The sequence below is a fragment of the Sarcophilus harrisii genome, chromosome 4, assembly GCF_902635505.1.
Source record: "Sarcophilus harrisii chromosome 4, mSarHar1.11, whole genome shotgun sequence".
In the NCBI taxonomy this organism is placed as follows: Eukaryota; Metazoa; Chordata; class Mammalia; order Dasyuromorphia; family Dasyuridae; genus Sarcophilus; species Sarcophilus harrisii.
The window spans coordinates 29,288,597-29,314,320 of NC_045429.1; the positions used below are offsets into that span (position 1 = coordinate 29,288,597).

General features: G+C 50.0%; 1 protein-coding gene across 2 annotated transcripts; it reads right to left on the reverse strand.

The window, feature by feature from the left end:
* Positions 1–1,858: 1,858 nt before the first annotated feature.
* Positions 1,859–25,724, reverse strand: NASP (nuclear autoantigenic sperm protein). Of its 2 annotated transcripts, XM_031969209.1 has the most exons (15): positions 25,542–25,724; positions 11,666–11,716; positions 10,227–10,337; positions 9,540–9,620; positions 8,313–8,419; positions 6,434–7,573; positions 4,098–4,180; positions 3,892–3,968; positions 3,698–3,771; positions 3,231–3,419; positions 2,969–3,135; positions 2,613–2,666; positions 2,451–2,534; positions 2,119–2,268; positions 1,859–2,043 (listed from the first exon to the last, which is right to left on the reverse strand). In XM_031969209.1, the coding sequence occupies exons 1-15, from the start codon at positions 25,586–25,588 to the stop codon at positions 1,987–1,989; spliced, it is 2,472 nt and encodes an 823-aa protein (XP_031825069.1). In that variant the 5' UTR covers positions 25,589–25,724; the 3' UTR covers positions 1,859–1,986. The 2 variants fall into 2 exon arrangements, with proteins under 2 accessions (XP_031825069.1, XP_031825070.1); XM_031969210.1 differs by lacking the exon at positions 6,434–7,573 and having other exon boundaries at positions 25,542–25,723.

Sequence of the window (25,724 nt, forward strand, 5' to 3'; positions counted from 1 at the left end):
AAGTAGCAGAGGGAGGGCACTGCCAAGGGCGCCTGGAGTGGGAGCACCACCTCTGGGCCTCCCAAGGCCAAGTCAGCCTGACAGTGACCTGACAGTCTTTTGTCCCCCAACTCCCCCTCCAGACCAACGAATGTGGTTAGGCAGGTCATTGCACGGCTCTGGACGCTTCCTAATCTGTAAAATAGGTGGGCCTTTGTCAGAGAAGTGCTGTGCTCAAAGCAGGACAGTTAGCTCAGAAAGAACTCCAGCAGCCCCAGGTCAGAGGATCCCCCTAAATGTCCAGGGGGACTGTTTGTGGCTGACCCACTCCCCCATGGTGCAACTGGATTCCTAACACGTCATTTTAAAAATGAAGGACAAAAAAGGGGGACACCTGTTTGCCTCTCAGTTCACTCATCTGAGTATCTGCAGAGGCCAACCTGAGGCCGAATCGGAATCCAACTGGGCAGCCCCTCCCCCCACCCAGGAGCTTTCTCCTGCCCAAACAGCCAGTGGCCATGGAGGCTCTTCCAGGTGCCTGCCATGCTTTAGCTCTTCAGAACCTGCCGATGGCCCCGTGGGGGGGGGGAACGATTGGGCGAGTGGCACACGGAGTGCTGGGGTTCAGGGCGACAGCCCTGCTAAGCGTGATCACAAGTGCAGCCTCAGTGCTTTCTTGGGGCCAGGGGTCTAGATGGGGAAACGGGCCAAGTCAGGTCACACAGCTAGTACACCGGAGGCTCAGAAGACGCTGTCACCGCCATGCCCCACGTGCCCTTCCTCATACTCCATCTGCTATGTCGCACTCCCAACTGCAGCTCCCACATGCTCTCCGCCATCCTCGGGCATCCGTCATGGCACACCAGGGCAGATGCCCCTGCCCCCTTGCGGGGCTCGGTTCCTTAGGTCTGGCTCCCTCAGGAGGCACTTGGGCTTTGATGCTGTTGTCTTCCATCTCCCAGCCACCAGGGCGAAGATCCTCCAGGTTGCTCCTCCGCCAGGTGCCAGGTCCCAAGAGAAGTGCCTCTTCTCATGGTATTCTTAGGACAGGGCCTTCTGTGCTGCTCCTGCCCATCCCCCTCAGGGCCATCAAGGGGCCTCAGCCTTGCACCCACTGTGTGGGAGGTGTCTCTGCTAGGTCCAAGCCCCTGGCCGTTGACCCTTTTGGAGCTGATCTGACTTCACAAAATCTGCAGGCCTCCTGGTTCGTTCCACATCCGCACCTGGGCACTGGCCATGTGGACACACTCCCCTGCCCACACCCTCAGTTACCCTGGACTTGGCGAACAGACCCCAAGACAGCAGTCAGATCCTCTTGATCAGCTCACTGTGGCCTTGGGCCTGGAGCTTCCTACTATGCGACCATCCCAGGGTCAGATAAGGGGCACAGGGAGCCTGGAGCCCATCCAGCCAGTGGCTGTCCTTTCTGACCTCATCGAGCACCTACCTTCCATATGGGCCCCTTCACCCCCTAACTCATTTTCTTTGGAGGAAGGGAGAGGTCCCATCCTCTTCTCAGCAAGCACCCGGAGAAGACACCCCACCCTCCGCTGCCCTTCCTCCCACAGGTCTCTACCAGTCCCTTCTCTCCAAAGCTCCCTTGCTTTCACATTTCCTCCAGAGGAGGCTAGACAGACAATGCAGGAGTGGAAGTTGTGGCCCAAATCAGCCAGCCTGAGATGGTCCTCAGAAGGCCCACTAAGGACCCCGAAGTGCTCTCTTGGCAGAGCCAAGGCCGAGAACCCCCCAAGGGGGACCGAAATCCACGGGCAGCTTGGGTCCGGCACAAACCTCAGGATGCAGGCGTGACCTTGGGCTGGGCCACAAGAAAATGGTGGTGCCCAAAGGCCTGGTCAAGGTTAAGGAAAAGCATCCGTGCTTCAACCTTTGCGTACAATCTTTATTGAAGTTATACAAAAAGAGTCCCCAAAAGTGAAAAAATACATTATATACAAAAGCATCGTCCTTCGAGAGAAGAGGGGTCCTCCCACCTCCCCTCAGGGAGGTTCACGCGGTGCTTTGTACGGTGGCAGCTCCGGGCTCGGCTGGTGTCTGGTTCTCAGCCTACGAGACACGGACAAGTAAGTGGCGAGCGGTGATCTTTGCTCCCCTCCCCCTCCCCCCATGCAGCCCACTTACCTCTGTCTCCATGGCTTCTGTGGCCTCCTTCTGACTAGTGGCAGCAGCAGCATCCCCATCCCCACCCCCACCCCCACCATTGACAGCTGGCTCCGGCTTGGGCTTCTTAGCTTCATTTTCTTTCCGGGGGCTTTCTTCTTCAGGTTTCCTCTGAAGGCAGAAGTGCAAAAGCTTCAGGACCCATAGCTCCAAAATGGCGCCAGGATCCCAAGGCGCAGATTTTGAGGCCCCTGATTCTCCCAGCTCCCACTGAGCCAGGAAGCCCCCAGCCCCCTAAGCTCTCGAGGATCTCAAAGTGGCCCACTTGCAGTGTCAAAGTTGGAGGAACTGACCTTTTTTCTGACTAAGTGGGAAATGTCAGTCACACAGTTGGAGGACGTTGTAGCAGCACCATCTGTGGGTCTCCGGGCCGCGATCTGTCGCAAACAATGGTTGAGTTAGGTCTGGGGGAGGCCTGGGTTAACCCACAGCTAGCAGCCAGGCCCCGGACTCACCCCTGAGGCCGAGGAGCTCCCACTGCTTGATGTGAAACCAGATGCAGCCTGAACCTGAAAAAGAGGGCCCCGCTCAACACCACGGGAGGGCAAAGCTTCAGAGCTCCCCTCCCTCGACACCATCCTCCCTCTGCCCTCAGTGATCTTTCCAGAAAGGAAAGAAGGCCATCAAGTAACTGGTCATCATCCCCTTCCTCCAGGCCTGGCCTAAACCTCAGACCCAGAAGCTGAGCTGCTCCTGCTGGTTCTTCAGGACCCTGGCACAGTGGCCATGCTATCCATAGGCATCCTGCCAAGGGCCCCCCAATCCCCATGGGTCCCAGGTCTGGGAGGAAGGTGGTCCATGGGGGGCCTACCAGGGTGGCCTTCAGAGCCAGCTCGGCGACGTTCCCGCTGCTCTGGGACTCCTTGGCGTCTTCGATCTTCTCCTTGATCTCAGGCAGCAGCTCCTTCAGTTCCTCCACCTCCTTCTCATCCTCGGCAGAGGGAGTCTCAGTTGCCTTTATGCGCTCACTCAGCATGGCTGCAAAGACACAGGCACATGGCCCCTGCCAAGCTGCCCCTGCCCACTTGCCCAGAGGGACCCAGGGATCTGTGGGGGGGGGGGGGACTACTCACCCAGCCTCTTCTCGATGACATCCACAGACTTGGTGAACTGCGCCACGGCCTCCCCGTACTGGCTGTTGTAGGAGTAGGCCAGGCCCAGCTGGTAGTGGGTCTCGGCCAGCAGCCGATCGTGGGCCTCCAGGTAATTCTGTTGGAGGGCCAGGCAGGCCTGGAATTCCTCTATGGCCTGGCTGTAATTTTCTGCAGAACGGGAGAACAGACAGGGAAGCTAAGCTGGGGGGTCACCGGGCATGAGACATGTGACAGTCATTCTGACCACATGGTGCTCCGCTCCCCCCTTCAGCGCCAGACCCTTGCCCTGCTCGCGCCTCAGTGGCCAGGTGGCTCCGTGGCATCCTGCCCCGGGCCCACTTCTGGCTCAGTCAAGGTTGGGACACATGCAGGTCAATGCCACAAGCCCCAGCCCTAGGACCAAGGTGGCCCAAGGCTGGGCTCTATGTGAGCCCCTGCTTAATTACCTGATTCCACGCTCACTTCCCCCAGCTTCAGATGAGCTTGAGCTGCATTCAGTTGGGCTTCCTTTGTTTCCTGCCTGAAATGGGAGAAGGGAGGCCATCAGCTGGGGGGCAGAGCCTGGGATTTCCAGGGGAGGGGGCTTCCCCAGATTTCTCTGCAGACAGGAGGGAGCCAGAGGGTGCGGAGGGCTACTCACCTTTTAAAGATGATCTTGGCCAAGTCCAGCATGTCCCAGGCAAGCTCCAGGTTTCCAATGTCCTCATCTTCATTCTCCTGAAGAGACAATGAAAGTCAGGGTTGCATCAAGTGCAAGGGGGAAGGAAGGGGTCTGGCAGGAAGGATCAGGGCAGCCCTTGGGCTGAGGCCCTGTCCCCACATCCCAGGCACCTGTGGAGAACCCACCTTGTTTTCCAGTTTGGAATCGTTCCCAGGCTCTTCGGCCTCTCTCTCATTCTCCTTATCCTCCTCTTCAGAACCTTCAGTTTCTGCAAGTAAAAATCGCCCGATAATGAGAAGCCGTCCCCGGGTTGGGCCCTGGGATTCCATTCAGCCAGCCAGTCAGTCGTGACCTCAAGTCCAAAGGTCATCCAAAAGCAGCCACCCAAACACTTTAGCAAATCCTTCAGCTAAAATGGAGCTTCCAGCTCATCATGGTTAAACTAAATTAAGGGGAGAGATTGGCCCCGAAACTGGGGGCGCACGGCCTACATGGGGCCGAAGAGCACGAGGGGAGAGGGGACTGGCCTCTCTGAAGCTCGGGTAACCTGTAGCAAAGTGGCGTCTGTCACCTCCTAGAGACGTGTTGGCCAGAAGCATAAAGCCGCTGTCTGGAGAAGCCTCCCAGAAGGGATGCTCCAGGACCAGGCCTTCTGCCTGACCAGGCCAGGGTGATAAACATGGCCTCAGCCCTGCTCGGGCCCACTTTCCTTTGAGAAATGGCTCATCTGGCCACTGCTGTGTCCCCCACAAGCCCAGTGGGCTGGGACTAAGGCTCCCCAGAACTCTGCAGGGGACACTAAGCCCGACTAGCCCACCCCCAACTCTCACCTTTAGGTGCCTAGAGGGATAGGCTCCCACTCTATTCTGCCCTTGGAGGGGTGGGCTGGCCTAGCTCATGGTTCTAAAGTTCATTTCTGAGGGTCCAGGACAGACTGAGGGCCAGGAATTGTGAAACAGAGCCCTGATTGAGGGAGGAGGGACAGCCTGAACCTCCAATGTGCTCTTGTTTGAGTTTCAACTGGACTAAGTGAATGCAGGGGCTGTGGGTCCATGGTGACCCCCTATAGTGAAGGCTCCCAGTCCTTCACTTGCTTCATTTGCTTAAGAGTGTATGTGATCAGCCACTATGGATTCTAGTCTCTGTCCCAAAGGGGCTGGAAGTTTGGGAACTGGACTTTCTTGTATTTTCTAGCTGTGAGCCCCTCTGAAGGGACCCTCATAGCCGCCCTCTGGGGCTCGGGGACCGACACTGCCCAAGTGCGGGGGAAGATCATGGTGCTTTGGAGGGTGGAGGGGGGGTTAAGAGAAACACACTGACAAGGGATCTGCACAGTGCCTCTGAAGGAGGGGGGGAGGGGGGGCAAGGAAACGGCCAAAATCTCCAGCCACTAGTGTTGCCAGCACGCCACCCCCTCCCCAACTCCTTCCCCAGAAATCTGAGTCAATAAGGACCCTGTTCTAGTGGCAGCGAGCTCTAGAGTTCAGGGCCAAGAGTCAGAAAGAAAGACTTGACTTGGTCACCTACTAACTGGTCCAAATCAAGTCACTGGACATGCCGGGCTTTATTTCTTCAACTGTAAAATGGGGACAATAATATCCACGCAGCAGGCTGCAATGTCACATGGGGTCACTAGGGCTCCATGTGAAGCTGGCTGAGTCTGAACCATCTCCCTCTGTTCCTCTTGGAGGTGGCAAGGGCTAGGGGCTAGGGCGGAGAGGCCTGATCTAGTCATTGTTCATAGAAAAAAAACACTAGAACATACCCACAATTAATGCCAGTGTTAGATGAACCATTAGACAGTAGAATCCTCAAATGACAACACACACTGAAAGACCATTCCGAAGGAATGAATGTGATCTACGTACACTGTTCACTTTGCTCTTTTGCCAATTGTAAGGATTGTACAAAACAATTCAAAAAAGAAGTTACCCAATGGCTCAAATTAAAGCGGGATGAGCAAGAGCAGGGAAAAGCAGGCGGGGAGGAAAGAGCAGCAGCAGCAGCAACAGCAGCAGCAAAGCTCAAGGGGCTTGGGCCCCATCACAGGGCGGCAGCGTCCGTCTGCGCGGCCTGGCAGAGCTGGCCCTGGCTCATTTGAACTCCTTCACAAAACAGCCCTCACTTTAAACCGCGCCCGCCTATGTGCGCCCAATCTGTGGATTCTACTGTGCCGACCCTACTCCTAACGCTGACATTCAGGTAAACCTCATGAACGAGAACTGTTGGGATACCTGAGGCATGCAAGTGGACGTCCATTCAGCATTCTCTGCCAGCCTGTCCCTGTCGTGCCTGTGTCCTCCCCTGCCCCCCAGGGCCCAGCTGAGGCCTCAGAGCCAACCCAGGGAGCCTTGCTGCTTCCCCATCCCCCATTCTAGTGGGCCCAGTGCCTGGCATTAGCTCCCACTCCTAATCCAAAGGCAGACGGAAAATTCTGAATGGAAGGCTGACTTTCCCCCAGTTAGTGAGTCAGGTCCATCACGTCATCCCCCCACGGCAGTAGGCTTGGCCTCCCTGTTACCTTCTCCCTCCTCCTCCTCTTCCATCTGCTCATCTTTTTCTTCAGGGGGTGCTCCTAGAGCCTCCTGGTCTTCAGGGCCCTTCTCTGGCCCATCGCCAGCTGCCTTTGTGTCTTCTGGGGTACCCTCAGGCCCCTCCGGGACAGGCCGGGCCTCTGCTGCAGGCTCGGCCTCGGGGGCAGCCTGGTTTTCTGCAGGACGCTCTTCCTCTTGGTCAGCAATGCTACCTTGACCCTCTTCCTGGGTGCCCGCCAGGGGCTGTTCGGGCTTCTCCTCTCTGGGCTTCTCCTCACCTGGTGTCTCGGCCTGGGCCTCTGCAGGTTCCTGGGCCTCCGCAGGCGCCGCTGCCTGCTCTGCTGTAGCCTCCACTGGCTCCTCTGCTGCAGCCTCCACTGGCTCCTCTGCTGCAGCCTCCACTGGCTTCTCTGCTGCAGCCTCCACTGGTTCCTCTGCTGCAGCCTCCATTGGCTCCTCTGCTGCAGCCTCCACTGGCTCCTCTGCTGCAGCCTCCACTGGCTCCTCTTTGGCCTGGGCGGCTTCTTCTCCTCCCTGCTCAACCTCCGACGCCGCTGCTGCTGGGGCTTCCTCAGCCTTCAGCTCTTCCCCTCCTGCCCCATCTGCTTCCTTTCCTTCTGCCCCAACTTCAGCTCCTGTCTCTTCTGGGGCTGGGGTTGGCTGCTCTTCAGAAGCATCTTGGGGGCTTTCCTCTGCTTTGATGACTGCTTCTCCCTGTTTTTCCTCAACTGCTTTCTCAACTGCTTCCTCTCTGGCCTCCTCTCCTCCCTCTGGCTGCCCTTCCTGGGGCGCAGCAGCCATGGCCTCTGAGCCCGTTGCCGGTTCCTCGGGAGCAGCCGCAGCTTCGGGCTCAGGCTCCTGGGCTGTGCTTGGGGCCTTCTCAGGGCTTGTAGGGGATGCTTCCACCTGGTCCTCCACCTCTTCCATCTCCACATCAGCTGCCCCGCTCTTGGCTTCTGCGGAACTTTCTTGAGCCTCCTCTACAGGGTCGGCAGCAGGAGCAGCAGCAGCAGCCGCGGCCTCCTCCTCGACCTTCACCCCAGGGGCCTCAGCCTCGGCGTTCTGTGCTGGCGCTTGGTCCTTCAGGGTGTCAGAGGCCTGTTCTTTCAATACGCCCCTGGCTTCCTCTACATGGTGAAGGAACATGAAGCATAAACATTTCTTCCCATTTAATGATAAAAGGCATAAATGGAAATGGAAATTACTCCCCCTTTAACCCTGGGCCTGGCTGACGAACTACAATGGAACTCTGCCCTGGACACGTATGTCCAAGTAAAGAGGAGCCGGTCCTAGCCAGGCAAGCTGCTCCTTAAGAAGGCCTTGCGTTAAGCTGCCGAGCCCAAGACGGCCAGGTTTTAAGCACAGGAGCCGCCATGGGATGCCAAGCCGTTCCAGGCTCAAATGAACAGTAAATGGAAAGAGTTTGGAAGCGTTTGAGTGCCAGATCCATGGGCCATTAATATGATTTATTATTATTATTATTATTATTATTATTACACCATTCTATCCCAGAGCCAATTCCTCCTTGCTCTCGCCTGCGGGAAACTCAGGCTTTGAGGAGAGCGCATGGGGAGAGACCTCCCTCTATTCCAGTGCCGGTACTAAGCAGCCCCAGCTGGTACCAATGCAAGGATCGGGGCGAGCTTTTGGATCGCAGGGTCGCGCCAACAAGAAGCCCCCCGAGAGCCCTGGCTGGGGAGGAATTCAGTTACTTCCTCCAAAGGGGGAGGAAGACTGGCCTGGCCCGCCCCAAGTGTCAGCCGAGAACGTCTGAGCATTCCCTGGATGCGCAGCAGCAGAGACCCTTCAGGGAAGGCAAGAAAGCCAGCGTGGCAACTACCAAGTGGGACGTGCAGCGCTACATACCCTCTACGTTATCAGTACTCTCTACCATAGATTGATCTTCTGTTCTCTCTCCATCTTCATCCACTGGGACTCCATCCAGGGCATTTCCTAACACACCATTCTCCATTCTAGGAGGAGAACAAACAGAGAAAGCACCAAAGAACAGTAGCTGGGCTCCTCCTCACACCTCAAGTCAGGGTGAGCCATACCCTGCCCTACGCTGAGCTCAGAATACAGCAGAGCAGAATGCAAAGTGTGAAGAAAGCAAAGGTCAGTGGTCACAGAGAGGGAGGCCAGGGGTGCAAAGCAACAGCAGGCATGGATGGATGGCTGCCAGGACCTATCAAGTGGGTCAGTGGACTGTGGGCACTCCAAGGCCATGCCCACAAGTGAGCAGTACGTTTATCAACAAGATGTCAGAAAGTAGAGGCCCTTCCCCCTTCACACAGTGACACAGTGACAACCCGTATTACAGAGGCCGTGTGTGTACACAATCAAGGGACTTGGAGACAGGCTCTCAATTCTTTCACCGCGCCCACCATGCTACGTGGCTGACCACCCTTCCCTGGCTATAGTGAGGGGCATCCTTTGCACGGTAGAAATCTAAGCTACTGCTGGGATCAACATTACAGTTGGGTCATTTACCAGAATTAAGTTGTTGGCAGATGACTTATTAGCGCCTACAATACGAATATCCCCAGATTCCCAAGTTCACTCTAACCTCTTAGATTTTAAAACCTTTCAAATTCTACAGGAGGCAGCATGGAGCGCTAGGCAGACATGCCAGCCAGTTTGGCAGAAGATCTTTCCCAGGAATTCCCTACACCAGTGACACCCAAGGACAGCTCTGTCCCCAGCCTTCTAAGAAATCAAGGCTCTGCATCTTATGGACTTGATTTTACCACTTAATGAAGAGTCCTTGACTTCTGCAGCCGCCTACTTTCATCAAGTTTGTCAAGAGGGCTAAAGAAATATTTTCTTCTATTCTAGACCCATCAATTCCAGGGGCAGAATATGGCCAGTTCTCAGCCTTCCAGAAAAACACATCCACTTCTCTATTTCTATGGCCGGTGTGCTCCTCTGACCTAGAACTAAGCATTTATGCTCCTGTTTGGATGCACCTCAAACAACCCGGCAACAACTTGTCCCGCTAACTATCCTCTTCTCCCCAAGTGCCCAGTTGGGAGAGGACAGTCAAAGCTCCCATGCCCTCCAAGGATTCCGGGCACTGGCCCTTGCAAGACATACCTTGCTAACTCCAGAAGAGACTTTCCATAGTAAAAGAAGGCTTCTCCACACTCATTAGCTGTCTCTCCATACTTCTTACCCCTAGAGGAAAGGACACAGCAGAAATGAGAGAAGCCGTGTGGCCTGGGCTGCCCCCAACATCACCTGTGTCCTGAGCACCCACAATCTAACGGGAGCCAGAGCCGCCTGGGCCCTGAAGCGATGCTGGGTGTCTTGCCAGCCAGTCAAGCATCTGACGCTGAATGACGTTAGCTGACTTTTCAGAGTCTCTGGGCCCCTGACCTGACTTCAATGGACATCACTGATCAAATGCCACACACAGGAAAGCCCAGAGTCACACCAGAAAGGTGGGAAACGTTAAGAACACAAGGAAGAAAGGACCAAAAAGTTACATGATCAGGAGACTGGCTCCGAGAGCCCTGCAAATCAGGAGCAGCAGCAGAGAGAGCTTGTGCTCCAGAGCTGACTCCACCACTGGGACATCAAAGTCTTTGAAGGCCAGGAGAGACAGAGGATAGGCTTGGCCCAGGCCTGGGTGAGGAAAGGGAAGGGAGCCGCTATTTACACAGAGCCGAGGACAGTTTTCCCCTCCGGGGCAGAGCTCTCGAGACCTTCTGCCCTAGTACCCTTTGACTTGCCGCTCATGGCACATGTCCCTTTTCTACCAAAGCAAACATCAATACTTACAAGAGACTAGCTGCTTCTTGGAATGCATTAACAGCTGCTGGAATGTCTCCCATTACCAGATGTTTCTGCCCCAAGCCCAGCAGCTTCTTGGACTCACTGTCCACATCCATGCTAGGGATGGCAGTTATGGGAAGAGAAAAGAAAAATCAGAATACTATGGGTCACAGGCAACGCACAGCCTAAAGGGCAGGAGACTACAAAAGCACACAAAGGAATGTCCCCCGACCTCAGCTGTCATTTCTCAAAGCAGGTCCATCCTCCCCCACCCCTGGCCCCACCAGCCCTTCCCCCAAATCCTTAGTCCTCCCCATTCTCACCCACCAATCCCTCCACTAGCTTGCCACGTTCATCAACTTCCAAAGCAAAAGCTTCTTGAAACTACCCTAGCTCTGGTCACTAGGAGAGCCTGCTTAGAGCTGTAGCCCAGGTCTGAGCCCTTCCCCTCTAGGGGGCAGACCCCACTCCTACCCCCAGTCTGCTGACCACGCAGAGTGCTGCGCAGGGCTCTGCCCTTCCAGCTAGGTCTGTCATACAGTGCACCCCACCTCGGGAGCAGTAGCCAGAAGCTTCAGGTCTCTTCGACCCTGGCTGTGTGAATTCATGCATTTAAGACTGAATTCCTTTACTGAAGTCACCAAGTTGCATTAGGTGAACGCCAGGGCCTAGAAATTGAGCATGAAGAAAGCAGCTGTCCAATCACACTTAGAAACAAGTGGACAGGGAGGGCAACGTTCCACTTGACCCCTGAGAGACTTAGGTGGCTGCTGACACTCTAGCTGAGACCCTGAGTCAGTCACAACCTGGAACCTCCGCTTACTTACCAGACCTCACCAGACTCACAGAGTTCTGGGAGGGACTCCCACTATGCTTGTGGCCAACGTCAGCTATGCCCTCATCTCCACAGTGGAAAGTGACTTCTCAACAGTGTTGGTACACATGGCATGTAATTGTATTGCCCAAGTAAAGACGATTAACTCCTAGTTTCCTAGGTTTTAGGGGTCAAGTTCATCCAACTATCCCGCAAAACTACTAAGTCAGAGGAAGAGATGGCAGCTCGGACAAGGGATGTCCATCCTGTTCCTCTCCTCTCCTCAGTGAAATAAATAAGTTCTCAACGTGCTATAGTTCCAGGCCAAAAGGCCTGGAGAGAAAAGCCCAATGTATGACCGGCCAGCTCCAAGTGAGAAGGAGTCCTGCACCAGTGCTAACAGAAATCTCAGACCAGCTTCTGAAACACAGGTGCTCAACTCAGAAAGTCAAAGCTCATTTTCCAGGCATTTCCATTGCAAAAACTGAGTCAAGTGGCCCCCAATCTTTGGTTCCACCAAGATGTATACCCAGGCCTTTCCCACCAAATAGAACCAAACAAGGCGTGCAGGGCTCAGGTTTCCATTCTAGCTAGACAGCAGCTGCCGCATGGAAACTTCACTAAAGCTTACCTATCAGTTGTGTCTGCAGATGTGGATGGAGCAGGGGCCTCTTCTTCCCCTCTGGAAAAATTTAAGACAGGTAAAATTAGACTGGACAGTGGCTAATACAGTTAACTAATACCCACTGCCATGTACACACTCTAACCACTTCAAATTCAAAAAGAGAAAAAAAATGTCCAGGGAAGGCAGACACCATGAAATCTTCTGTTGAGTCAATTCCTCCCCAACAGAACTTGGGCTTCCCCAAAGGGCACCGAGTGGACAAGCATCAAGAGTACTTTCTTTCCAACATAACAAAGAAAGATGCCCAGGGTCTAGGACTTCTAGCAAGGATGGCATACCTCCTGTGTTATAGAAGTACCTTTAAGGGCCTTTCAGCTCCAAAACTATAATCCTGTCTCCCAAAGGAGAAAGCTATTGCTGCTGGGTTTGACTGAAGGGATGGAAAACTAAGCCTCTCATGACTGGCTTACCACCCCACCATCTGCCCCCAACCATAATCCAAACTGATCCTGCCAAAGCTACAAACACCATCAAATCTACTCTCCACCAGACATGGTCTCCCATGAGTTGTTCTCCCTAAGCATCTGTATGCCCTGGTTGACTTGGTACACTGGAGAGTCTCTTTCGTGCCTTTTCATCCATTCACTTAAGGTGACAACAAAGGCAAAATAAATAAAAATGGAGAACTGAGAAGGGATCCTCCTATTCTTCTCAGATATCTTACTACCAGGTGCCCCAGAAAAGCAAATACATGATTATTATGGAAATATGTTTAAAAGGATTGCACATATCTAAGGGATATCAAATTGTCCGCTGTCTCAGGGAGGGAGGAGGTGAGAGGGAGAAAAATTTGAAACACAAAAATCTTACAAAAATGAATGTTAAAAACTATCTTTATGTGTATTTGGAAAAAATAAAATATCACTGAAAATTGCCTGCCAAAAGCTTACACCATCTGCTTGTAAAGGGGCCTATCAGAAGAGCACAAATTAGGGACAGGTTAGGGATCCTGCACCCACTACCCACTCATTCTCAATTTTTTCAGGAGCAGATGAGAAGAGAACACAAGACACAGTTGTAAAGAATATGTCCCCAACTAGAAAATGCTAACAAAGCAACTTGGAGGTCCTGGGTATGGAAAGAAGAAAGCAGTTGTGGCCCTACTCAGCCTAGACCCAACCAAAGCCTATTCCTATAGTGCCGGTGATCATGGAAAAGCAAGCTGTCTAGATTCAGCTCTTATTTATACTGAGGCCAAGCCTCTACCTACTCTCAAGGGCTAGATGCAGGAAACTGTTCACAGCACCAGGTATTGTAGTTTAGAATGGATTTAGAGAAACACTGAACCTCCCTTCCAGTAACATCAAGAGTCTGGAAAAGCATAGGGATTGACCACAGTGATGCCCTTAAAGCGAGGCCATTAAGTTTTGAAGGAGCAACCACTTTGGCTACCATACAGATGTAGATTATGGTCCCAGAGTAAGACTGTATATGGAGGAATGCCCATCACTCGAGAAATTGTGGTATATGTGTATAACTGAGTAAGTACTGTTGTATTATGATGAACAGGTTGGTTTCTGAAAAGACATGAACTGATGCTGACTAAAATGAGCAGAATCAGGAGATCATTATACACAGTAACAGCAACATTGTGCCACGATCAACTTTGACAGATTTTGCTCTTCTAAGCAATGCAATGATCCAAAACAATTCTGAAACTCATTTTGGAACACATTCTGAGAAAGAACTATGAATCTAAACGCAGACCGTTTTTAAGTTTCTTTTTGCTTTTTCTTTCTCATGGTTTTTCCTTTTTATTCAAATTTTCTTTCATACCATGACTAGTATGAAAATGTTTAATATGAATGTGCACACATACAGCCTATATCAAATAGGCTTCCCATCTTGGGAAGAAAATAATGTACCTCAAAACCTTATAAAAACAAGTAGGCAGAGGCAGCTAAGTAGTGCACTTAGATAAGAACACTAGCAGGAAGTCAGCTGTGTAACCCTGGGCAAGTCATTTAACACCAATTGTCTCAGCAAAAAACCAAACAAACAAGTAGGCAATACACACTTGCTAATCACATTATCAAATTCAGTAAGAGTAAGGGGGCTTTTTAGATAGTCAGCTCAGATGAGCTCAGGCTCATACTTTAATCAAGTCTGGTCTTGCCACACCCACCTCAAGCCCTTGTAGGCTTGGATCTCTCTCTACACAACAAGATGAGGGGAATGCAATGGCTATAGCTAACCTGTGCAAACACTTTTCATATCAGCCTTGTGGATGAGAAGGGGAGACTTGGATTGGACAGTAAGACAATCCAATGATTTTAGAACTGGCTGGGTAGTCAGACAAGGGTTCTAAGCCAGAATGCCATGCTGGCCAAGATGGAAAGCCATCTTGTAAAGTGAAATTCAATAGGGCAACTTTCAATAGAAATTCAATAGAAAGCATCTTCACAATTATAAAATGGAGAAGTACAAATTGTCCCAAAAGACCTGGGGAGTTTAATGGCTCAGCAAGTCAGCCATGTGACAAGGCAGTCAAAAGCTAATGATCTTGGGCTAGACTAATAAGCTGGAGGATCTTGGGAAGACAGGAACAAGGTTTTGTCCTCATGAGTACCAATCCAAAGAAATGGTCCTGTTTAACCTGAAGAAAAGCTTCTGGGACCAAACAACAACTATCTGGAAGACTGGCCCACATTTAGGCTTGTCCTGCCCGGCCTCAGAGAGCAGTGAGTGCCAGGTGCAAGACAAATGGTGAGCGCCCCCGAGCCGATTGGCTGCCCTGCTCAGAGGTCTAGCCCATCTCTGGCCCAGGAAGATATTCTTCTCAACTTTGAGATTAACTTCTCAACAGCACAAACTGATATGCCCACCAAGGTGCATGGCAGTCAGGGAGGTATCACACTTGAGGGTGCAATCTGCATTAATAACATTTTCTCCATCCCTTTCTCAGGACCAGCCAAAGCAACTGATTTCAAGCCCTGATTTCTGAGACATCGACATTCACACGGAAAGATCTGTGTTCACCAGCACTGGACACAACTTGTTCTCTCTTCACTGGGAATGTCGTTATGGATTGATGGGGACTTCTTTTTCCCTGGAGCTTCAATCCAGCTGCAGATTAATTAAAATGTTCCATTGGGATCTCAAATTCCACAAGCTCCACACTTCTTTCCCAAACCCAGCCCTCCTCACTTCTCTGCCATGGAGGACATGCTCATCCTCTGAATCTCCCCAGGTGAACAAGCTGGGTAGTTCCTTCTCCCTCAGCTCCAGAGCCAAACCGATGCCAATTCCCCCTCAATCTCTCTCAGATGCTTCCCAACAAGTCCCATATGGGTTGCACACACATCATCATGTGTCCAAGTCATCTCCTGTCAGAATGTCAATTTGCCCTTATATCCCCAGTGTTTCAACTACCACAGGACACAACCTGTTTTTCTGTCTTTTGACTTCACTGAGGCTACTTACTTTCTCTCAGGTAAAGCTTTTTACCTTCAGGTCTAAGCTAGTGATTCTTCTTCCCAAGCTCTGGCCTTGTTCTTTATCTCATACTTGGGAGTTTTTCCAATCACTGTCCTGGGCCTGTTTGTGACAGATGTACTTCTTACTCCAGTCTCCCTTCTCAGTTCCTGCATTCTTAACATGCTTTTGGACAAAGCAGTTAGGCTCAGACCCAGAGCATCTCTCACTCTTGCAGGCCTGTGGGGAACCTACACTGTACAAGAAGGTTGCAGTTCTGGCTGGCTGGAACACTTCCATCCCTACAGCAGACATAATGAAAGAGTTTCTTACAAGGCCCAACTTGGGCCGATTGCTTCGGTTTTTTTGTTCAATCAACACTTCATGACCCCATTTGGGGTTTTCTTGACAGAGAAAACGGGAGAAACGTATCATTTCTTTCACCAGCTCATTTTACACAGGAGGAAACTAAGGCAAACAGGATGAAGTGACTTGCCCAGGGTCAGAGCTACTTGACAATCAGATTTGAATCCCTCACCTCAAGCCTGGCATTCTATCTCCTGTATCACCTAACTGCCCCAATCTAGGGGTGCAATTTCTGCTTAATCTCTTATGACCCCAGGTGGCCATCTGGAGATCAGAGAGTTAGGCATGCAGGACCTATCAGCTTCTCTACCAGTGGCAGGAGGAGAAAGAAATACAACTTTTTCAAGCAAAAGGTTATCCAAACCATCCTTGCCACCCATTGCCTCTGAAGCAGTTTTCTCCCTAGGAGCCCCAACATACTAAGCAGGGCCTGGGAATAGGTCAGTGCACTACAGAAGGGGGAGGAGGGGAACATATGGCTAGAAGACTATGAGAAGGGAGGTGCACAGCTTTTTCTTCTTTTTTTTTGCTGAGGCAATTGGCGTTAAATGACTTGCCCAAAGTCACACAGCGCGAATTATTAAGTATTAAGTGTCTGAGACCAGATTTGAAGTCAGGGCCTCCTCCTGACTTCAGGGTACAGGTCCCCATTTGAAGGACCCTGTGGGCCCATCCACCATATATGTCCATAGCATTTATCTTCTCTCTTGATAAAGCCATACAGATAGCCATATCAACTTCAGATCCCCCAAATACAAGTGGATCAGAATATTTGCAGGTTCTAGCTCTGGACTCGGTGGTCGAGTTCATTGGGGTTTTTCTTTTCTTTCATGGGGTAATTAATTTTTGTTTAACTTGGGCACAATTTTTTCCCAAGGTGTTCTTCAGAGTAACTGGGCAGGGCTGGAGCATTTCACAAAGTTATCTAATTTTTCAAGGTTACCTTCCTACTGTAATCTACCTTCCTTCCTGTCTCACAGATGTTTCTTCTTCAGAATTACCCAAGAAGCATAATATTAAGGCAAGGCAAAGATCATCTAGTAGCTTATTCTAGTTTGGGATAAATCCCACCATTCTCTCAATCTTGGACTAGTTAATCTCTTAAATCCCTTCCAGCTCCAACTTCCAAGACAGTGTTATCTCTAATCAGCCAGGGCAACAAAAAGTAGTTAATTAATTTGCTAGTTTTAAGGTCTGCAAAGCACTTTATACAGTTATTCCACTCAGCAGCTGAACCAAGTGTCATTATTCCCACCATAACTATGAGTTAACTATTGATATATAGCAGATTAGGTACCTGAGACCACTAGATGGGTGCCATAGCACAGAGTATCAGGAAGCTCTCTCTAACCTCCGCATCCTAGCCTACTAAGCGCCTAGCTTAGTAACCACAAGCAACTCACTTCACCTTGTCTGCCCAAGTTTCCTCATCTGTAAAATGAGCAGGAGTAGCAACAGGCAAACCAGTCAAGAAAATCCCAAATGGGGGCGTGGAAAGTCAGACACTGAAACATTAAGTGCCTAAGGTGGGATTTAAAATAGAACAAACTCAGCTCAGAGTTCCTTCTATGACAGATTGTAACTATCCCTTTAGCTCCATCAATTATTCTGTTCTGTTTGGCTTTAAATCAAAGTGGGAAAGTGTCCAACTCATCTCATCCTAGGCTATAGCTAAATCTACCCAGCCCATCCAGATTCCCTCTCCCTTTAGATTTTAAGTGCATAAAACCAGAGCCAGGGAACCCTCCCTAGTCTTCTGTCCTTTGTGTCCCAAGAGAAAAACTACTTTTCAAGCCCTCGTGATGGCCCTCATATCCAGCAAGCTAAAGACAAGTGTACTCCATCAGGTGGGTAATGGCTAAGTTTTGGTGTATGAATGTAATTGAATATCATTGTTCTATAAGAAAGGATCAGTAGAATGATTTCAGAAAGATCTGGAGAGACTTATATTGAAGTGGGAAAGCACCCCAAAATGGGACCGTGAGAAACATAATCTTGAATCTTTGTAGTTAGAAGTTTATTACTAGAACTAGTAATAGTTCACTCCCTAATGCAGATGGTATTTTTAACAACCCAGATGTACTGTCTTGAGAGTCCTGAGACCTTGACAACCTGATAAGCTTAAAGAAATGCTGCTTGCTGCTTCCTGAGAATGACCCCCTTAGAGTGATAACTTTTTTTGTCTCTTGTTTAGAATAGAAATTCCTTTATTATAACAAATGTATCAAGAAACATTTTGATGTCTCTCTTTTCTTTCCATAAATAAATGGCCCTGAGACCACTCATTACTGACCCCTCCCATCTTAGTGTTGGGGTTCAGTCACTAGCCAACAATAAAAGCTCTTAAAACTTCATTATTTTGGCTGCCCTGTTTTTTCTCTTGCTTGGACACTTCAATATGAACTGATGCCGAGTGAAGTGAGCAGAACCAAGAAAATATTGTACACAACAATAAAATCACGTGTTGATTAACTCTGATGGATGTGGCTATTTTTAAAAATGGCATGATTCAGGGTAATTCCAATAGACAAATTGTGATGGAGATCATCCAGAAAGAGAACCATGGAGACTAACTGTGGACCACAACATAGTATTTTCACCTTTTTTGTTGTCTGCTTCCTTTTTTTTCCCCTTTCATGGTTTTTTTTTCCCCTTTTGATCTGAATTTACTTGCACACGCATAAGGAATACAGAAATATGTTCAGAAGAACTGTACATGTTTAATTTATATTGGATTGTTTGCTGCCTTGGGGAGCGGGGAGGAGAGGGAGAAAAAATTGTAACAAAGTTTTACAAAGGCTAATGTTGTAAACTGTTTTTGCATATGTTTGGAATTGCTGTTTAAGAAAATTGACTATTGGTAAAGCTGTGAAATCTGGAAAGCAATTTAGAGTTAAGCTAAGCAAGTGACTAAAAAATTCATACTCTTTTAACTCAAGAATTTAAAGAAAAATCATATTGGCATTTTTGGCACCAGCCAACGGGGATGTACACATTGTGACAAACAAGGCCAGTGAACCACAAGCATGCGATTTAATGCCTTAAAGATTCCAGATGGGAAGGGAACCTTTTTTTATTCACTCTCTTGTAAGAGAAGGGCATATGGAGAAACAAAGATGATGTAAAAACAAAAGACATATAAGATTTGAAGCAAGGAAGCCCTTGAGGACTGTAAGCACTGGACTGTAAACTTGCCATTTAGTTCCTTGTCCCACTGAAACTAGTCAAAGGTCACCACTGGCCTTGCCAGCCTCCTTCTCTAGCACACCACACTGGTAATCTCTTCCCTGGTTTGGCCCCTTCCACACTGGTCCTACCTACCTAAATCTGCCCTACTTCTAGTGTCGGTCTTTATTATGGGCCAGAACTTGAAACAAAGTACTAAGTGGAAGTAGAATTGAGGAGACAATGGTTAAATCTAGTTTAGTATTGGGGCATGATGAGGTTACACCTTTAGATGTTCAGAACTCTGATGTGATCAACAAAAAAGCAATCAGAGAAAGAGATTACATGATCAAACAGCAGAAAAGCAATCAGATAGAGAAAGGGATTACAATTGGGCAAAATACTGGCTTTTTTAACCCAACAGAAGGGCAGTGTCCAGTGTGAGCAGCTCCAATATAGCTGTCAGGGGGCAGACTGGTAAATAGAAGGGACTACATAGGTTAATTGCTTGGGAGAAAGAGTTGGCTTGTATCTCTTGTATCCTGTATCACCTAACTGCCCCAATCTAGGGGTGCAATTTCTGCTTAATCTCTTATGACCCCAGGTGGCCATCTGGAGATCAGAGAGTTAGGCATGCAGGACCTATCAGCTTCTCTACCAGTGGCAGGAGGAGAAAGAAATACAACTCTTTCAAGCAAAAGGTTATCCAAGCCATCCTTGCCACCCATTGCCTCATCTGTAAAATGAGCAGAAGTAGCAACAGGCAAACCAGTCAAGAAAATCTTTGTCAAGAAAACCCCTTGACAGAGAAGGAATCAGATGGGTGCCAACAAGCACCTGGAGACAGAAAAAGAATAACCTCGAGACAAAAAAGACTTAAAAAAGCATCTGATCCTGAAAGAGGATAACTGATGACTTTAAAACCAGCAGGAATTATTGGGTTCCCTGAGATAAAAAATTGTTCATAAGACTGTCGCAGGTCTTCAAAACTTGCAGGAATCATTGGATTTCCTGGCACACGAAGTAATGGACAATTTTTGGACTATTTCTAGGACTTATGGACATGTGTAATTCCTCATGATGATTCATGTTGTTACATCACTACTAGCCTGTGTTACTATGTGGTTATCTAATTTATGTAGTAACTCCCATATTGATGGATTTATGTATACCTGTTTTAAGAGCGAGTCCCTTCAGAAACCCACTAATCTGATTTGATTTCTGAAATCTTTTACTGTCTCCTTTCCTGGGGCCCGGTTAGCTTTCTTAGAGGCCATTCTCTCTCCTTGGTTCCGAGAGCTTGAGCTCCCACCTGTCTTCTCTGCCCTCTGAATCTCTCTGAATTCAAAGGTTTGTGTGGACCTGGAATGAATCTGTCTCAGCCTCTAGCTTCTAGTGCTCGTCTACTCTGGCCCCGAGAGCTTCTACCTTATATGCTCTACCCCAGAGTGTAAAACAATCATTATATCACTAGGAAACCATTATTTGTTGTAAGATTAAATCAATGCTAAACTAGATTTAACCATTGCCTCAATTCCATTTAGTACCTTGTTTCAAGTTCTGGCCCATAAGAGATCTTACCAGGCTTTCTGAACCTTCCCCTCCCCCACCCAACCTTTTCACATCTATCCTTCCTCAGAAATCCCCAGGAAGGTTACTCCTTCCTAGGTAAGGCCTATGATCCATTAACATATAACAAAGCATCACTTCCACAAGTACCCCATACCGACATTGGATACCTGGTGTCCCCAAAGTTGGTTTGCCTGAACTGCCTCATTCTCGCCTACAATCTCACAATTGAAAACCTTTGTCATCACCAACAAGTCTGGCCTCACCCTTCCACCCAATCAATTAATACCCCAATCATCATCTTCATCCTATTTTCAGCCCGCCTTTCACCATCCTATAGTACAAAATCAACAACACTTCAGAAATGGCAGGTATATCAGTGGCCATTTAATCCAAGTAAACCTGAAGGAAACTCCCTGATGAAACCATCACGCGATTGTGCAGAGCCCCCATCTAGGGAAGGGTCACTACTTTTGGTCCTCCAATGATCCCCCTATGGCTCAAGCAGGGCTTTATCCTCCCTGACTGGCCTCAGCTAAGCAGTGTTCAGCTAATTAACAACCCATCTAAATAAATGGCCCCCAGCTTTTATCCCCTCTCTAGTCTCAGAAGCGAGGGCCATTCTTGCAGCTGAATCTGCATTCAGATTCTGGGGGATGAAGACTGCCTTGTCCTCCCCTCCCCTCCCCTCCGGCACACCTTCCACTTTCTTCCTCGCAAACCTGCCACACCCGGACAATTACAAGGCATCACCAAGGATAGCCCCAGAAACAAACCCTATCTTCCCAATCAACAAGCCATTCAAAGCCCCGTGTTTACATCAAAAATCAGTAATCTAATTATTCATCCTACTCCTCAGCTTTAAGAAAGTCCTTTACAGATGTGCAAAGTTTTTCACAGCTCCAGCAGGGAAAGAAGGGGATCTCCTCCTGGCCCACAGTTAAAAGAAAATAATGAAATCCCCCCCCCCATGTTTAACAAGTGTAAATGCCTCCCAAAGTTTATAAAACTAAGTTGATTTGATGTTGAAGTTTTGAAAGAATAAGGTGGCAACTTCTAGAATTTGCAAGGACAAGGGATGACATGATCCCTAGGCAGTGGGAACAAAATGGAATCCAAGCTTCTGAGATCTCTGAATGGAGGGGTGTGCCACTAGGGAAAACTCCACCTGACCATGGTCATGGACACCTAACTCTGAAGATTCCCTGGGGCAACTGGTTAAGATATACAGACATGACTCCAGCCTTTAACATTCCTCACCTCACCTTCTGTCCTGTATCTCTTCTTCACCCCTCAATGCCATCCTCTCTTCTCACCTCTTAGACCCTGGTCTGTCTAATGGCACTGACTCACTCCTTTCTGGACTTCCTTGACACTGTTTCCCACTGGTTAAAATTTGTTCCTGGCTGTCAGGCTAGTTCCTCAGGCCTCTCTTGATTTCATCAGCTCCCAGAGGTTCAATCATCGCTACCTTGGCAGCAAGTTGGCACAGCCTGGAGTCAGGAAAACCAGAGTTCAAATCAAACAGGCAAGGCATTTAATCTTTCTCTTCCTCAGTTTCCACACTTAAAAAATGGGGCAAAGAAATAGTTCCTACCTCTTAGGATGTAGGATCAAATAAGAATATTTCTAATATTTCTAAGTGCTTAGCACAGTGCCTGACATTGCTTCCCCTTTTCCAAAGGTTTCCTAGATCTATATATCCCAACTAGCAGTCCCACACACTGCCTCAGTCTCAAAAGGTCCCAAACAGAGCTAGCTTTTACCTTTACTTCATCCTCCCCCCAAACTCCAATCTCTGCCCCTCAACTCAGCCATTCCTTTCCTCGACCCATCTTTTCAGTAATGAATTACTCTCTCTAGTCCTTTGACCCTTGTCCTTGCACAGTCTTGCCCCCAAAACTACTTTTCTGGATTATTCCTACTACCTCTTATCTTCGCTTCTATTAACATATAGCAAAAACAAGCTAAAGAAAACCAGCTAGCCACATCTATTACTGTTTTTTTTTTTTTCATTATCTCAATTGGGCTCTGGAGCAAGGCAACACCTCCCCATCAGGAATTCTTGAACCCACTCACCACAGCACTTTTCTGCCAATCTTTTCTTTTTTCCCCTAAGGTCCCAGGACTTCCCTTCCCCTGACTCCTTCACCTGAAAGCTTGCCTTATTTTTTACTACAACAACTTGAAGCCATTCACCAGGTTCCCTCTTCTTCCTCCTCTTTTGCTCTTCTCTTGAAGAGGTAGCCCTACTTGTAGATGGGCCTCTATATGTACAAGTGATTCCAACACACCCCATCTTCTCTAGCATGCTGCCTCCCCCCAATCATCCCCAAGTCTCTAATTAGGGCACCTCCCTTTGTACTGGCTACTTCCTTGTTATCTTCAAACACAGCCATATTATCTCCACCCTTAAAAAACCTGATCCATTCATCCTAGCCAGCTTTTATCCTCATCCCTTTTGTGACTAAATTCTTGAGAAAACCATCTATAATTAACATATACATATAAAATCTCACTTTCTTCTTAACTTTGTAGTATGGCTCAGCATCTCACCATCATTCACCTGAAAAAAAAAACTCCTAACAAATTTCTCTAATCTCCAAATTCAACAGTCTTTTCTCAGTTCAAACCTTTCTGCAAGGCAACTTCAGACAAAGTGAATCCTTTATTGCTCCCCAGTCTCTCTCCCTTAGAAATCCATGACACTGCTCTTACCAACTAAACAATTCATTCTCAGTTTCCTTTGTAAGATCTTCAGCCACATTACATTCACTAGCAGTGAAGGTCTCTTAAAGTGGGTATTTCCTAGGTCCTCTGCTCCAGTGATCTCATTTGAGTTCTATGGATTCGATTCAGATTTATTCAGCCCTCACTTCTCTCCTGCCCTCTCATTTTACATCAACAACCTAGTGGACACCTGGGACAGATCCATGTCCACTCTAAGCATCCTACATTCAACATGGCCAAAATATTCATTCCTTCCCTATCCCCTAAAGACTTGTCTAACTTGCCAGTGTTAGTCCAGGACATCCCCCCCTTCCCCCCCCATCAGGCTTGAAGCCAAGCTCCTTTGCTCAGGACCAGCTCACCAATATGTCATTTCAGCTCAGAAGTGAACACGTGGACTCCGGATAAGGCCCACTGAGAACCTCTCTCTTCCACAGAGTGACACTCCTCCTGATACGGCTCCAGCTTCCGTTCCAGTCCATGCCTCCACATTTGTGCTTAATTCTTACATTCAACTATAAGGCTTTACACATCCACTTCTAAAGGTCACCTCTCTAGACTGCCCAATGTTCTCTTTAGTCTATCAAGACCCTATAGGAGCCTGACTATCAGATTCTTCATCAGCTCTCCTGCTGTCAGCAGCAAAATTTGTGACTACCAAGTATGCCTTTATCCAAGCTAAAAATGTTAAAAAGCCCAGAGTCAAGCACCCAAGTCACAAAACTAAGCAACAACCACTGGAGATCTATTATCAGTTTGGAATCCAATGAATTAAATTATCGCCCAATCCCCATCTCTCCATCACAATAAGAGTCTAAGCAGCATGCATACCCACCCACCCACCCACACAACAGCACTTCTCTCCTCCATTAGTTTAGGAAGATGGTTCAAAAAGGAAATGAAATTGGTCTGGTATGACCCGTGCTGGTTGAAGCCAAATTGGCTGCTTCTTCCTGAGGTGTTCACCATCTTCTTTACCCTGGGTCCTAGACTTTGCCCAGGAATCCAAGCCACACTCACCGGCCAACAGATCAGACTGCACCTTTCTGCAGGCACTGAGGGCCCCTCAGGGCTCACCCTCCAGAAAGCTCAAGGACTACTGACCAGCTCCCGGCTTATCAAGGTTATCACACCCTTCAGTCACCTTTGTTCCATTGCTTCTCTTCGGTCTCGGCAAGACAAGACTTGGAGAAAACAAGACCCGAGGCCCCAGCTTTAAAGCCCATTTTTCTCCCAATATAACTAAAAGGCCTCCGTGCTCGCGGCTTCCTTAGCCAGTCCCAGAGGCTTCGGGACTTTGCCATTTCTGTTTCTGGAGGAATGTGATCTCCACTTACTATGTGGCTTTGCCGCTTTCTCTCTTTCCAGACAAGTCTCCCTTTCCCGGACTCCCCCTCAGGCTCCCGGTGCGATCTCCAGGCCTGACTGCCCCCGGGGCATTTTACCTCAGGGATGGCCTTTCCCTAAAACCCGGGCAGCCCAGGTCTCCTCTCCCGCACACGCCTGGTGTATGGGGAGAAGGCGGGGGAGCCAGCGACGGCCCCGGGGAGCACCCGGCTGCGCTCGGACAAAACCACTTCTCTCTCCCCGGACGGAGCGTAACCAGGCTCCGCACGCCCAAGTGCCGCCGCTGCCCGGAGCGCCCTTCTCGGGTTCTGTCCTGCAGCCTCTGACCCCGGGCCCCACACGGATATCTCTCCGCTCCGCTCCCCTTCCTGGGGCCTCAGGACACCCCGGGGGGGCCGGGGAAAGGCCTCCTCAAAGGAGAGGGGGAGGGGCCACGACCCCAGCCCAGGAGGCGCTGACTGCGAATGTACCCACACCACGGGAGCCTTGCACAACGCAGAGCCCGCGGGGCGAAGCAGAGAACGCCCTAACACACCCATTTCGCAGACTAGGACACTGAGCCCCCAAGACCCGTTCTCAGGGATGCCTTTCCCCCCCCATCTATAACGCTGGAGAAAGCGCCCAGGCAGCTCCTTCCGAGTCGCGTCTAGCGCATCTCGGGAGAAGGGAAACTGAGGCCCGAAACCGTGCGCTACAGCGCCACCTCCGCCCCCAATCGCGCACGCGCACGGCATAGCATTTCCCCCCCCACTCACACACCCCTCCGCCGCCACCGGGCAGCCCGAGACAATGGGAGTTTTCCCGCTCCCCGGCGGTCCCGCCCCCTGGCGGCACGCGCCCGCGCAGGCGCTCCATAAAACCAGGAAGCCCCACCCCCTCGGCTGCACGCGCCCGCGCAGGCGCTAGGAAACCCCGCCCCCTCCGGGGCAGCCTAGCTCCTCACGCGGGGACCTTTCTTTTGGCGCCAAATCCCCGGGAGCCGAATGGACGAGGAACGAAGGGGGTGCGCGTGCACGTGCACGTGCCCCGCACCCCCTCCCCTCGCAGGCCTCTCCGGGACCCGGGCGGGTAAGATGGAGAAACCGCCGCAGCGCCGGCAAGATGGCGGGCGACCAAAAGAAAAGCCCGAGAGAAAAAGAGAGGGGAGGGAAGGCCGCCTCCGCCCACCACCCAGGTCTCTGGCTCGGACCCGGCGCAGACCCCGCCCCGCTCCCGCCCCTGGCCCGCTCACTTGTCGGCTGGGGCGAGCTCGGCGATCGCAGCGGGCTCGGCGGCCATGGTCTCTCGGTGGCGGGGGACGCAGAGGACAGAGACGGGGAGGGGAGGAGAAAAGGGAAAGGGAAACAGGAGCCGGGGCGTCCCACGGCTCCCGAAGCAGAAAATGGCAGATTGGAGAGCCCGCGTCGCTCGGGCC

Excerpts from the sequence above, each read along its gene's own strand:
- NASP (XM_031969209.1), bottom strand. The coding sequence starts at position 25,588 with ATGGCCGCCGAGCCCGCTGCGATCGCCGAGCTCGCCCCAGCCGACAA. Across the intron at positions 3,969-4,097 it reads ATTCCAAACTGGAAAACAAG|GAGAATGAAGATGAGGACAT; the intron begins GTGGGTTCTCCA and ends TTGTCTCTTCAG. Across the intron at positions 2,269-2,450 it reads CCCACTTAGTCAGAAAAAAG|AGGAAACCTGAAGAAGAAAG; the intron begins GTCAGTTCCTCC and ends TTCTGCCTTCAG.